The sequence below is a fragment of the Centruroides sculpturatus genome, unplaced genomic scaffold, assembly GCF_000671375.1.
Source record: "Centruroides sculpturatus isolate CEXI.00-Female unplaced genomic scaffold, Cexi_2.0 scaffold1101, whole genome shotgun sequence".
NCBI classification, from domain to species: Eukaryota; Metazoa; Arthropoda; class Arachnida; order Scorpiones; family Buthidae; genus Centruroides; species Centruroides sculpturatus.
Window position 1 is genome coordinate 66,581 of NW_019385263.1, and position 15,074 is coordinate 81,654.

General features: G+C 30.8%; 1 protein-coding gene across 1 annotated transcript in view; it reads left to right on the plus strand.

Annotated features, from left to right (window-relative positions):
* The window catches only part of LOC111636851 (protein RTF2 homolog), a 49,997-nt gene that overhangs the window by 23,073 nt on the left and 11,850 nt on the right, over positions 1-15,074 (plus strand). Inside the window, exons 4-5 of the mRNA XM_023382241.1 lie at positions 1,858-1,994; positions 10,970-11,048. Coding sequence (XP_023238009.1) covers positions 1,858-1,994; positions 10,970-11,048 — 216 coding nt within the window. The remainder of the gene's footprint in view (positions 1-1,857; positions 1,995-10,969; positions 11,049-15,074) is intronic.

A 15,074-nucleotide genomic window follows, 5' to 3' on the forward strand; every position in this document is an offset into this window, starting at 1 on the left:
ACTGACAAGAGTGATATAAATTTGAAAAGACTGTGCAAATTGCTTGCGAGTTTTAACCACCAAATTGTTGGAAAAGTTGCCACTGAAATACAAATTGACCAAGGAACTGTTATGCCTAAATCCAGCTTATACAAGGAGTAGAGAGAAAGCACAAAAACTGCTAGATATTACATTAGAAACTCAAGACTAATAACTGGATAAATGATTCTACAGCTGATTAAAATTGCTGAGCAATACAAAGACATTTTGTTATCCCAGGAATTAGTGATTATGGTTAAACACTACTCCAAACAGCATGACAGGTTTGATTCTTTGTAGCTTAGTCTGTCAGATCATTATGGTGAAGTAAAAGAATTTGAAACAGTTGTGAATATGATTTTATTGATATCCGATGGTAATTCTCATATGGAATGTGGATTTTCCACAAACAAAATATTCCTAATGGAAAACCAAAAAGAAGAGACATTTGTAGCTTACAAGACATTACACAATGTAGTCATGTCAGCTAATGGATTGGGGAAATTGGATATATCAAAATAGTTTGTCATGCAACTTGAATTGCAGCCCAGAGATACAAGGAAGCTGTGGTAGCTCATAAACAAGAAGAAATAAGGCAAGAGAAAGAGTTGAGTGAGAAGTTGATGGCTGCAGAAATAGTGAAAGAGCTAAAAATTAAAAAAATGATGATTCTTGCAGAAGCTAATAGAGAGATTGGGGACATTAACACACATTTGGAAGAACTGCAAAAAGGTTTATTTTATTCTATAATTAATAAAGAGTATGATTATTTTGTGATATTTACTCACTGTGAATTGCATAATTTGGAAAATTTGATTTACATTATAAGATGGAGTAGATCGAAAACGTTAGTTTTTAATAAACTCCCTTGGCAACGACTAATATGTTAGTTACTTGATTAATTATTTTGCTGAGTACGTTTCTTTTCAATGTTACATTATAAGGTTGACAATATCAATTTGAATTTCCATATTTTAACAAAGTTGTCATGTTGAACCTGTAAATAATATACAATCTTTTGTACATTTTGAAGCAACAATACCTGAATTGATTAATCAAAATGAAAAAAATTAATCATATAATAAATGGAATTGAGTAGCCTTATAACTGAGTTTCATTTAATAACATCAAATAAATTGTGAACTGTTTTTAATTTATACAGTGAGTTGTTTCAGTCAGTCAGGAAAAAATGCAACTTTTTGTTTAGGAAATCTCAGGAAAATTGGAAATTGTTGGACACCCTGAAATTGCATAATTATCATTCAAAAGTTTTCATTATTGATGATAAACAGCAAACTTTTGAAAAGTAAATATGCAATATTTTTAAAGTTAATATAAACCACAAAAATATTGCTTTTTAATAAGGTAAAGTTTACTTAATAAAGAATGTTTCTAACAGTGAAACATTGAAAATCTGGGCCAGATCCCAGCTAGATTTTCAGTTTCTCCAATCAAATATATGTGTAAATTAGTATTTTTAGGTACTGTAAATTCTAAATACACTGTAATTTAAGTTTGTGTTCTATGTCAAGCCAGTATTTCATAAGGAATGTAGGAATACTTATAAAACTTCAAAATATAATAAACAAAATCACTATATTTAACAAAAAATACTCTTGAAATTTCAATATTAAAAAATTATAAATTCTAAATGAATGTTAGATGTTAGAACATCAACAACATAAACTTGAAATATAACTTGAACAATGAAGTTACCATTGAAAGTGTTAATATTCATTTTTTGATCCAGATTTTTGACACTGCTGTACTTGATAAAAATAATTTTTTGTATAAGAGATTTCATAATTGTTTATTATTAAATTTTTATGTACATTACAGGATATTATAGAAATCAATTTGACAGAAAATAGTGGATATAAACAAAAGTTAGCTGATAAAGGTGATGAATATGTAGATAGACAAGCTTCACGTTATATATGTCCAGTTGTTGGTTTAGAAATGAATGGAAAACATAAGTAAGTAGTATATCTATAATTAATAATAATAATTTTGTAAGTAAAATATCTCTTATATCTCAAATATCTTTTATATTGACTTTATTAAAATACTGATAAATATTTAAATATCATTTTTTCCTTTTTTAAATAAGAGATAATATGTCTTTTGTTAGACAAGAAAAGTATGATTCCAAATTTATTTGCTAAAACACTTTACAGATGTTCTGCAATGTGTGTAAATCTTCAGAAACTTTAAAGATGTGAGTTCAAATATGGAATCTTTCATAAGTTTTTCAAACATAGAATTATCAAGACATGAATGAAACATGGTCACATAACCTGAAAAATGATCTAATTTGCATTTGAAATGTTTCTATAACAACAATTAAAACAAATAAATTTAGGTAAATGAATATTAATAACCTGACAACATTTTTAAAAATAAATTTTGTTGAAGTTTTTAATTTCAACAAAAATTATATAGAATAATTTTAGAAAGATTAAAAAGATCTTTCTTTGTAAAAGTTAAAAGTAAAAAAAAAAACTGAAATGAAAATGAGTGATTATTTATTGTGACATCATCACAATGCCAGACTGCAATTTTTAATTTATTTCATTTAAAATATATGCTTTCCACCTCAGATTAGTCGTGTCTTGCTCCTGTACACCATACTTTTCCTTTAACAGTAGAATCATGCCGATCATCTATTAACTGCTTTCAGGGGAAGTTTTCAATTGAAATAATGTGACTTCCGGTTTGCATTGGGTGTTCACATATACTTAATCGGGGCCTTTTGCCCCTAAAGATTTTATATCTGGTCTTGGATTTCATCTGTCTAGTTTTGTTCTTGAGATTAGGGACAGATAGATGACAGTAGGAATTTATAGGTCTACAATTTTTTCAAATTGCAATCCAATTATAAGAATTAGTTTTTAAGAACAAATGTATTGAAACAAAAACATCTGAGATGTAAAAAATTGAGATGACAAAGTTTTTCTTTGATAAAGATAAGCTTAACATTTTGAAGCAGTACTCACAAGATTTTTTATCTGTATTGTTTGTTTTCTGCATTTTGCTTTCAAAGTGCCAAGCTTATTTTTTCTAAAGAAAAACTTATGAAAAAAGTTGATTTGATTATCTAAATTGTCATCATTTTTTGCTTTATGCAATTTTTTTTACTTTCATTCAGATGTTTTTGTTTTTGATATCAATTATTTATTTTATTTATTTATTTATTTATTTTTGTGAATGATTATTACATCAAGACCTAAGACAATGATTTATAGTTCAGTTGACACTCTGTAATGGCTATTAACCAAATGCTTTCAATATACTGTTAGTAAAATTATTATGAAAAGTTTTAATTCTCACAAATTTGTCTAGGAATGTCTTCAATGCTGGATGAAGAAGAAAATAGAGCTTTTCTGTTAAGATTTTACATTTTTTGATTGTTTATATTTTGGAATTCCTTTATAGAAAAACTTGAAATTTAGCACACTACCTAAGAAAACAGTTATCTTTTAAACAAATTGTTATATATATAGTCAGTCAGTCAGTGACTTTTTACTTGGTACTGAGTCACTGCCATTATTCTTGATGAAGTGAATCAGTTTTATACAGGGTGGGAGAATGGAATTTAAGAAAGGGCCTGAATTGTTTTGAAAATAATGTTCATGAGGTGACTACCCTGATTTTTCAAACACTGTTCCATCCTGATTGAAAGGGAATCGCATTTGAGGATGTTCTGTGGAATATCATTGATAACATACTGAACTTTCCTAACCCACAACAACAACTGTTTTATGAGGGAGGCATGTCATGTTAAAATGACAGTTAAAGTCTTGCTGTATAGTTGTAACAAGCTATACAGTGAGATTTTCAAAGGTTGATTTCTCTGTCCTAAACACCTAAAGTAACTTGATTTTTATGAATGCTTTTACTGTAGCAACATACTTCTGTACAAATTATCACTCCATGATTACTGAATTCCTAGAATATACTAAAGTCACTAGTGCTGCCTTTATAAAATTTTTAATAACAAAATACAAACTGACAGGTAATTATGCTCTATCCTGTATATGTAGTCTGCTCAAAAAATTCTGGGACATTTTTTTTGTTTTTTTTTTTTTTTTTGTTTTTTGGACATACCTGTAATCTAGTTGTCTCCTTCAGAGTACTCTCCTCCGTTATGAATACACTGCTTTCAGAGGTGCTGTCATTTCTGGAAGCAATCTGGTAAGTGTTTTTTAGAATTGTTCATAGGTGCTCCTGCAAATTTTTCTTGATGTCTTCAATTGTCTGAAATTTGTGTCAAAGTGCATAGGGAATAGGAAAAACTGCAGGAGCAAGGTGGGTGGGGGAAGTGCCAGGTGTTCCTGTTTTAGCCAAGAAGTTGTGAATCAGCAGAGATGAATGGACTGACACATTGTCATGATAAAAGAAAAAATTCATGCATCAGGATCCACAAGTGTTTTTTTTTTTTTTTTTTCAGAGTTCAGGCCTTTTCTATCGGCAAAATGCCAGATAGAAAGCTCTTAGGTGCCTTAGCACTTCCAGATAATAGCTCTGATTCACTGATTCACATCTGGTAAGAATTCAAGATGCACAACACCTTTGATATAAAAAAAAGAAACCATGATTTTCATATTTGACCTGACTTGTTGCACTTTCTTCAGCCATAGTGACATTTTCCAACTCATTGCAATGATTGCCTTTTCATTTCTACATTGCATCTTTACACCCAAGTTTCATTAGCAGTAATGATTCTTTTAATGAAGGTTTCATCTTCATTTGCACAATCCAAAGTTGTTCTAAAACTGAAACAAATTTTCTCATAAGAAACAATGTAAAATGGATTAATCCTCTCTTGATCTCTAAATAATGATTTTTTTACTTTTTTAGCTGTATTTCATGCTATAAATGCCTACAAATGCAATGTGATATTGTATATAATATACAGTAATACTGTATTATATGTTATAAATTTTTGTTATTTAATTTGACTTAAACACTTTTAAAGATGTATTCTTGGATACCATTTATATTATATTACAAGAATACCAGTTAACACTGTTTTTATTAATTAATTTGATTTAAGATTAACAGTTGTTTTAATTTATTATTCTAATTGTTTTACTAAATGTATAAATAATTACTTTTAACAAACTGTTAAAAAGAGAAAACATTCTCTATATGATTTAATCTTTCTTATCTAATTAACCTGCCCTGTGTTATTCCCAACTCACTGTGTTCAGCGTTATGAATCTTTTTTTTTTTTTTTTTAAATGATTCATAACGCTGAACACAGTGAGTTTTAAACTATTAATTAATATCACTTGGCGTGAATATCATATTAACCTATGTTATTCCCAACATATCTCGGGGTCGTGATCTCTAACCTGGAGCGTTGGGCCCAAGATATCTTGTTTCTGTTTAGGAACTTTTTTTTTAACATCAGATGTCGCCAGACTTGTACAGAAATCCATAATTAGTTACTCATATCAAAAGAATTGTTATGTTATCTAGTTTTTGCACAGCAGGATATTAAAACAATAGGAGTTGTTGTTCAGAAGAAATAACAAAGGATAGTAGGGTGTTAGACTGTTTTGACATGGCAACAGCTGGGAGAAATAGTGCTCTGAATAGGTCAGAAATTATTGAATATTTATTTAATTTAGGTTTGGATTTGTTGTTACTGTCTGATAATTCAGACAGTAACAACAAATATATACAAAATAAAATTGTAAGTGATGGTAGTAGTGATATTGATTATGAAATACCAACTTCAAGTGGATACAGAGGCAGACCATGCGGTCATGCTTGTGGAAATAATATTGCAAAATGTCCGTGTTTTAGTAGTGATGATGGTTGGATCCATACAAACTGTACTAGACCTCAAGTCAACAGTTTCACAGGACAAGCAGGAATCAAATATAATTTACAGAGTGATACTACACCATTCAACTGCTTTAGTGTATTTTTTGATGATGAACTTGTGGGCAAGAGCATTGAGGAAACAAACAGGTATGGTGCTACTTGGATGAAATGTGACAATATACTGGAAAATAGTCGTATAAAAAACTGGAAACCGACAGCAAATCCTGAATTTAGAGAATTCATTGGACTTATTATGGTCACAAGTATCATTAGAAAACTATGCTTAAATATGTACTTTACGAAGGAAGATGTTTTTTTCTACACCATTTTTTTCTAGTGTGATGTCGGGCAACTGCTTTCTGCTTTTATTGTCATGTTTGCATTTTACAGGCAATAATCAAGTCTTAGATGGTGGTGATAAACTGCATTAATTATGCAGTGTCATCAATCATTTTCTCCACAAATTCAAATATGCTTACATCCCAGATGAAAGTCTTATGTTATGGAAAAGCAGACTAGGATTTAGGCAGGATATACAAAGCAAGCATGCTCGTTTTGGAGTAAAAAGCTTTGAAATTTGTGAGTCATGTACAGGATATGTTTGAGACTTTTTAGTTTACACGGGAGCTACGACAGAATATGGAAATTTTGAAGGTGGGCAAGGTTAGAAAGTTGTACTTACCTAATTAGAACCATTGCTCGGTAAGAATTACAAGGTTTTTTTAGACAAGTCACCTCACCAACATTAGCCACAACACTTCTGGATAAACAAACATGTTTATGTGGAACTGTAAACACAAATCGAATTGGAATGCCATGCAATTTTCCTGATCATAAATTGAAGGAAGGTGAATTTATGACCTGTCAAAAAGATGGTTTGTGTTTTGTTGGAAGGATAAGAGGGATGTGCCGATTCTAAGTACGATGAGTAACAACAAATTTTCAGATTCTGGTAAACATAACAGATCAGGAGATATAATAATGAAGCTGAATTGTATTTTAGAATAACCAAAATTTGGGTGGAATTGATCTGTGAGATAGAGTGATACACAATTATCCATGCATGATAAAAATGGTGAAATGGTACAAAAGTTTTTTTACATGCTGGATATTGCACTATATAATGCTTGTGTTTTGTATTGCCAACATATTAAAAAACAGATATCATTTCTTGATTTTCGGATGTCTGTTGTTAGAGAAGTGATGGAAAGTTTACACAAGCAGACATCTAACCTGCCGCGGTCGACCATCACACGAAAATCCGTTATGTTTATCTGAACGGCATTTTCCCAGCCACATAACAGCAACAGATAAGAAAAAAATATTCAACCAGAGTATGTAAAGTCTGTTCAGCAAGCAAAAAGCGAGTGGAATCACGTTACCAGTGTGAACAATGTTCCATTCCACTAAGCATTGTTCCTTGCTTTGAAATTTACCATACTAGAATTAATTTCTAAAATTTTTTTTGTTTTTACATTTATTAATATGTCTTTTTCTATGTGCAAAATATAAAGTAATTTTGAATGATACAATAGCCACAATTATTATTTCTCTAAAATGTGTGATTGTATTAGGCTTAACATCGAAAAAAATTAAACATGGAGAAACACGCAACAGAGAAAATATTTACTATGTGATAGGTTAAAGGATGTTCAGAAATGAGAGTCACTTAAGAAAGCAATGTATTAATGTACTTGTCTTGTGCAAATCAAGATAAAACTTGTAAGCCTGCTTGTCAGGACTTGCATATGTCTAAGAATAATATCACTTTAGGTGGAAGAGGAGAAATGTAAACATGCAGAATAAAAGAAGTGAAGCTCTCTCTGCTCTGCATGTGCCATTATTATGAAAACATTTTGGGAAGAGATTGAAAAAGACCAAGCAACATTTTATGCTTGAAAATATCTAATTAACGATAATCACTTGGATATTGGACAGGTTCAAGGAATGTGGAACTACACAGTGTAGAAAGTGTACTATCATCCTGCAAGCATAGGAACAGCTAAAGTTATATGGACACATAACTTCAAACAGGATCTCAACATTGTTGAGAACAGAAACTGCAAAATTTGGTCTTGCAGTAAGTATCCTACATGACATAATGATGAAGTTAGACATCAGTGCACACAGAAAGGAATGGGCTCCAAACAACAATCAGGAGCAGGAACATAGAGCAAAAACCAATTGCCAAAACTTGTTAATGTTCAGCTGCATGCTAAAGGAGAGAAAGTATTGGTACTAGGTGATGATATACACTATCTCAGGATAGTGTATATCATCCAAAACAAATTCCTGGAATAAAATTCTACCATTCCACTAACAAATCAGATATACCATGTAAAGTTGGGTGTTTAAGAAATGCCAAATTTCCAAGAAAGTACTTAATATGGCAGGCAATTGATTAATGCAGACACATCTGAACCTTTCATTTCTTGTGGATCTATCATTGCTTAGGTATAGCTAAAGAGTGTATTAAAAAGCATTTGATTGTCTTCATCCATAGAAAATATGGTATTCTGGTTAGATCTAGCAATGGCCCATTATGCCTGCAAAGTTACTGACTATTTTCAAAGTATGGGTCTTGAGTTTGTGGAAAAATAAAACATTTCTCCAATGCATCTCAGGCAATAAGTCTGAGATACATTGGAGAAATGTTTTATTTTTCCACAAACTCAAGACCCATTGAGAGATTTTGGGAATTGTGTAAACATCAATATGCATTTTGTCCTTGTGGTGCAAAGAACTTGAATTCGTTCAAATGAATTTGGAGAAATATTGCTCTGAAAGTTGGGAAGAAGTCTAGTGTGATCATGGCAGGAGTTTGAGCAAAATTGAGATGTATAGAATGACATGGTGTCTGTGGACCATTACTTTACAAAAAGGGAACCTGAACTGTCTGGACTATCCTCTGATCAAAATTGATCTTTGTACAGGTAACCCCCATATAACATGGGAGTTATGTTCCAAAAAATTGCCGTGTTATGCGAATCCATGTTATACAAAACAAAGAACTAGTACAAAAAGGGGGGGTTAGGTTCCAAAAATTAAAAAACATGCTATTATATTTTAATAATTAAGATAAATATCTTTATTAAAATTTTCTTAACTGATACATATTATTGGGTTGTTCAGAAAGTAATTTCGTTTTTTTCCATGGGAAAAAAAACAATATTTTTATAATAAATAAATATTTTGTTGTATTATTTATTGACCATTTTGGTCAAATATTTGTTGTCATCGTTTCTGGTAGTAGCATGATTTCACATTCATAAAAGTTTTGATCGTTGCTTACAAAAAAACTGATCCAAGTGATTTTTGACATTGTCATTTCAAGTAAATGTCTTACAGTTAAAAAAAATTGTATAGACCAGAACAAGTAATAATCTGAGTGTGCTCGATCTGGTGAGTATGGTTGGTGTGATAGCACGTCCCATCTAAGTTATAACAGTTTCTGATGAGTTACTAAACTTGTATGAAATTTGACATTATCTTGGTAAAACACTACACCTGTTTTGTTGATCAATTCTGGCTACCTTTTCTGTTTGATGATATTACTTGATTTGTTTACTCGATGGCAGTACACTTTTGAATCAATTGTTAAATTGTCTGGTAAAAGCTCCAAAAAAAATTTCCTTAAAATCCCACCAAAGATCTCTCCTTAAGAACATGTGGAACCCATATATCAAGCTTTGAAATTAAACCAATTTGTTTCAAGTAATCATAAACAGTTCAATTTGACAAATTTAATCTCTTAGTGATTTCACGTGTTGTTATTCGGCAGTTTGCTTCAATCGGTACCTTTTATTTTGTTTTCATTGGCTTCAACTGGCCATCTAGAATGTGGTGCATCTTCAATATTGAAATTGCCAGAACGAAATTTTGTAAACCAGTTTTAGCACTGTTGTTCTGTCAATACAACTTCATCATACACATCACACAATTTTTTTCTCACTTGAACAGCACTCTTACCTTTTCAGTAATAAAAGAGCAAAATATGCTGAAAATGCTGCTTTCGATCTTCCATATTTGATGGAACACAAAAAATAAACAATTGCACAAAATCAAACAAAATTTTTTACAAATAAGCCTTAAAATGCTAGCTGTCAAAACATATAATGATAATACGGTTTAGAATAAAAATGGTGGGAAAAATACAACTAATCCATCTTAATCCGTCTTAGTGGTAAAAAAAAAACGAAATTACTTTCTGAACAACCTAATAATAAAAAATTAAACGATGTTTTCTTTGTCATCATTAAGCACTATTAATTTTAACTGAGGGCGTTTTCTTTTTGGCAAGATATCCTTATCCTCTGAGAATTTTTCTGCATTATCTTCAGATCCATGCTCTACCTTTTGCAAAAAATATGCTATTTAAATTGCTTGCTTTTGATTAAAAGATCTTTATAAATTTCCTTATATGGTGCTAAGCAAGAGTAAAGCAAGTATGGAATAAGAGAAAAACATCTGGCAACACCAAAATCAGAAGCATTGAGATCTGGCAACACTGAAACAAGTTCAAGAAGGACCACATATATCGACAGAAGGCAGGAAAAGAAAATTTACATACTTAAGTACTAATAGTACACGAAAATAATACGAAAATTATTATTTTCGTGGACTATTAGTACTTAAGTATGTGAAAATCTATTACATTTCATGTTGTACAAGAGTTTTACCCAATTCTCGAACCGTGTTAGAGTGAATCCGTGCTATAGAAGTGACGTGTTATGTGGGGTTATCTGTACCTTTATTTATTCTAGTAAAACAGTATTAATTGAAAGGGCTTTCATTTCCAAACAACCCTTATGTAACTTAAATCTAAATTATGACATTTTAATTTTTTTTAATAATGTTTATATATTTAATATTTGATATCTGGCTCTTACATTGATTAGTTTATTTACAAATGTCTTTAAAAACATACTTAAATTTTCAATATATTTTACTAATGTTTTACCTAATTTATTTTTTAATTTAATTGTTACAGATGAGAATATTATCTTTAAATGTATTAGAAATCTTAAGGTTTAACTACATATATATAATAATATTTATCAGATAAAACAGGATAAGTTTTCAAGTTTGAAATTTTTATAAAGAAATTTTATTTCAGATTTTGTTATTTAAGACAATGTGGATGTGTTTTATCAGATCGAGCATTAAAAGAAGTAAAATCTGAAGTCTGTCATAAGGTAAAACTAATTTAATTTTTTTTTTATTTTAAAAATGTAACTATATAAAATAATAATTAACATATAGAACATAAAAAAATTAATTGGGAATAATGTCAACAACAGGTATCCCTCATATAACACTGTAGTTACATTCCAAAAATGTGCTGTGTTATGTGAATCTGTGCTATATGAAACAAAGGACTAATGCAAAACATATGGTTACTTTCCAGAAGTTTGCAAAAGTATACTATTCTTTTTCTTTACTAAGAGAAGTATGTTTATTAAAGCAATCAATAATTTATTTCCAATCAGTAATTAACTAACCGTCACAATTAAAAGTACTGTATTACGCATTGATATTAATTTTAGTTAAACGAAGGTGTCTTCTTTTTACAAAGCATTGTTGTCATCTTAGCTTTTTTGTTGATCTTGATCAGAAGTATCAGCAACATTTTTCACATTTTTTATTTTCATCATAAAAATATGTTGTTAATCAAAAATTTGTTCTAGTGGTTCAGTAGAGTACTGAATGACTTTTTTCTAGAATTTGTGTTCAAATACCAAGATATTGTTGTATTTCATTTATCATTTTTTACAAATTAAGTAATCATTCATAGGTAAGTAATACTTACTGTTAAAAAAAGTTTAATAATGCTTTTCTAAAAATGTTTAAATAAACTTTTCTAACTATGAAGATTAACAATGTACTGTACATAGAACAAATAACTGGTGTGAAATAATAAAAAAACAAAAACTATTTCAAATATTTTCCAACTCCTGAGTTCTTCAGGTGCTATAATGGTCTCCAGATGGAATGTTGTTAATGTTTGCAATAGTTTTTGTTTTTTACAATTTCACACCAGTTATTGGTTCTGTGTACGTTGTTAACTATTTTCCAGTGTGGTACATTGTAATATACAAAGATTAATTTATAAAAATATAACAGTGACAGTCTTAAGGGATAAAGTATGGAAACAATGACACCTGTTTTTTCAAGTTTTTTTTCTTCATTGTCCTATCAGTTTTCATTAAAGTAAACCTGACAAAAAGCACAAAATAATTTGAAAATTTCAATATTGTAAAATTCATGAGCAAATTTGAGATAACCTGTATGCTTACTCGAATTAAAAAATTGAATAACGAAGTTCACACTTAAAAATTATGAAATTTTATACAGAGGATTTCCAAAACCATGTTAGAGCAAAACTGGAAGTTGTATTGAATGATAACTGTATTTCCTTTTTAATTTGTTATGAGTGTATATATAACATTGCATATCTTGATATTTAACAGAGAACTGCATGTGTGAGATATGCCGAGGGCCACGGGGCGGATCCCTAATGACAACTTACACAGCAACAGGTTGGTAAAACCCGATCTCGCGTCGTGGGATGGCTTAGGAGGGCAAATCGAGTGGGGAGGGAAGTGAGAAAGCTGGCAGGTGTCCTTTAGAGACAGGAGACAGGTTTAACAAAATAAACAAGCATTTATTTGAATAATTAAGCTAAGATACAGGAGGCTATAACAATACATATAGGCTAAAGGCGGTTAAATATAAGTTAACTATAAAAACAGGCTGCTCTAACGGCTATCCTGAGAGAGAGAGAGAGTTCACAATGCTCGAAAATACAAATACCTCTATAAGGATATGACTAATATGCATGCGTTGAATGGGCCATATGAATCATAGTCGGCACAGGAACTGTAGAATGGCGATAATCATGGAAGTTCGAATGGCTTTCTGTCGTTATGGCAATGTCCTTTCGGTTGCTATGTCCAATGTATGGAGATAAGATGCACACATTGATAAGTATAACTTTCTTTGGTCGTGCCTGGAGCTTCCGGGGGTGTGAGCTTTTATACATTCTTCGTGGGAAAGGAGTCATGTGATTGACTTCTGTTGACACTAACAGTGCATTCTGATCAACTAGGTGTCAACTATCCCACCTAATTGTGAAAACAATCGGTGAACTCCGATATAATTCTCACCAAGAGTATTTTTTTCATTGGAGTTGTTTACAAAGGTTTTTTCCCAACATCTGCATAAAAATCACAGATCTCACAAAATTATTTGTTGTTCCAGGAATCTCCATCTTATCGAACAATGAATTTCCTGTACAACCAGGAAAATATTCATTATTTAACCCTCTACATATAAGAAATGCCCATACCTGAAATTATTCAGTCGCTTGAGACCTCTATTCTTTATTCTATAGAAACAAGTATGTTACAAGACTGTATATTATGCCATACATGTGTAGGATAAAGTTGATGGAAACTATATATACTGTAATTACAAAGATGCAAATTACATATGATTGTTAGCACTTCACAATTTGTTAGAAAAACTTGTCCATCTTGGTTTGTTTTGATGCAGCTTTTCTGCTATTGAATACAACAACTGTTTGATATTATCAGTGTCATGTACTGCAGGAATGGGTGACCTTTTTCTATGTAAGGGCCACATTTGAAACTTTTGAACTTATGCGGGCCACACATAACAAAAAAGGAAAAAATACGGGTAAATCNATGTCCTTTCGGTTGCTATGTCCAATGTATGGAGATAAGATGCACACATTGATAAGTATAACTTTCTTTGGTCGTGCCTGGAGCTTCCGGGGGTGTGAGCTTTTATACATTCTTCGTGGGAAAGGAGTCATGTGATTGACTTCTGTTGACACTAACAGTGCATTCTGATCAACTAGGTGTCAACTATCCCACCTAATTGTGAAAACAATCGGTGAACTCCGATATAATTCTCACCAAGAGTATTTTTTTCATTGGAGTTGTTTACAAAGGTTTTTTCCCAACATCTGCATAAAAATCACAGATCTCACAAAATTATTTGTTGTTCCAGGAATCTCCATCTTATCGAACAATGAATTTCCTGTACAACCAGGAAAATATTCATTATTTAACCCTCTACATATAAGAAATGCCCATACTTGAAATTATTCAGTCGCTTGAGACCTCTATTCTTTATTCTATAGAAACAAGTATGTTACAAGACTGTATATTATGCCATACATGTGTAGGATAAAGTTGATGGAAACTGTATATACTGTAATTACAAAGATGCAAATTACATATGATTGTTAGCACTTCACAATTTGTTAGAAAAACTTGTCCATCTTGGTTTGTTTTGATGCAGCTTTTCTGCTATTGAATACAACAACTGTTTGATATTATCAGTGTCATGTACTGCAGGAATGGGCGACCTTTTTCTATGTAAGGGCCACATTTGAAACTTTTGAACTTATGCGGGCCACACATAACAAAAAAGGAAAAAATACGGGTAAATCACAAATATTTATTCATATATTCATGAATTAACATAGTATACTGTTGTGAGTAGCCGGGGACTATAGGGGGATTTCTATTAACTCACTTACTCAGCATGGAACCCGATCTCAATGTCTGAGGATAGCTTATAAAATTAGATTAAGATCTTTTTAGCTTAATATAGTCAGGACCTGACACCAGGTAAGAAAGGATTATTTGCATCTTACCTCATGATAAAAATATAAGATATCTCTAAAAAGGTGGGGTAATTTATGAGCAGGGAGTATCGTGGATAATCAGTCTGTTAAAATGAGATTCTACTGTGCGTGTTCATTTTGAATTTCTGAATGAAGAAATTTATAATTCTTCATTCAGAATGAACTTCAGAGTTTTTGAATGTAGAAGAATCTGATCTGCTGCAGTGTGGCAGTTTTAGAGAAATTTCAGCTGTCAGTAAGGATCTTAAGATCAGTGGTGTAATCTGATAGGCTTCTATTCATCAAATATTATAAAATAGTAATTTATAATATTTGAATAATATAGAATTGATTTTCATTTATTTAACAGGAAAGAAAATACATTGTTTTTGAATATTAAAAATTTTTATAAAATTTTGAGATGAGCTTTGGAATGGCAAAAAATAAATTCATTCACTCTTCAAAAATAAATACAAGAAATTATACATATTTATTTTACTATAAAATTGAAAAAATAATAATAATAATAATATTCCAAACAAAAATGACACATAACAAATGGTCG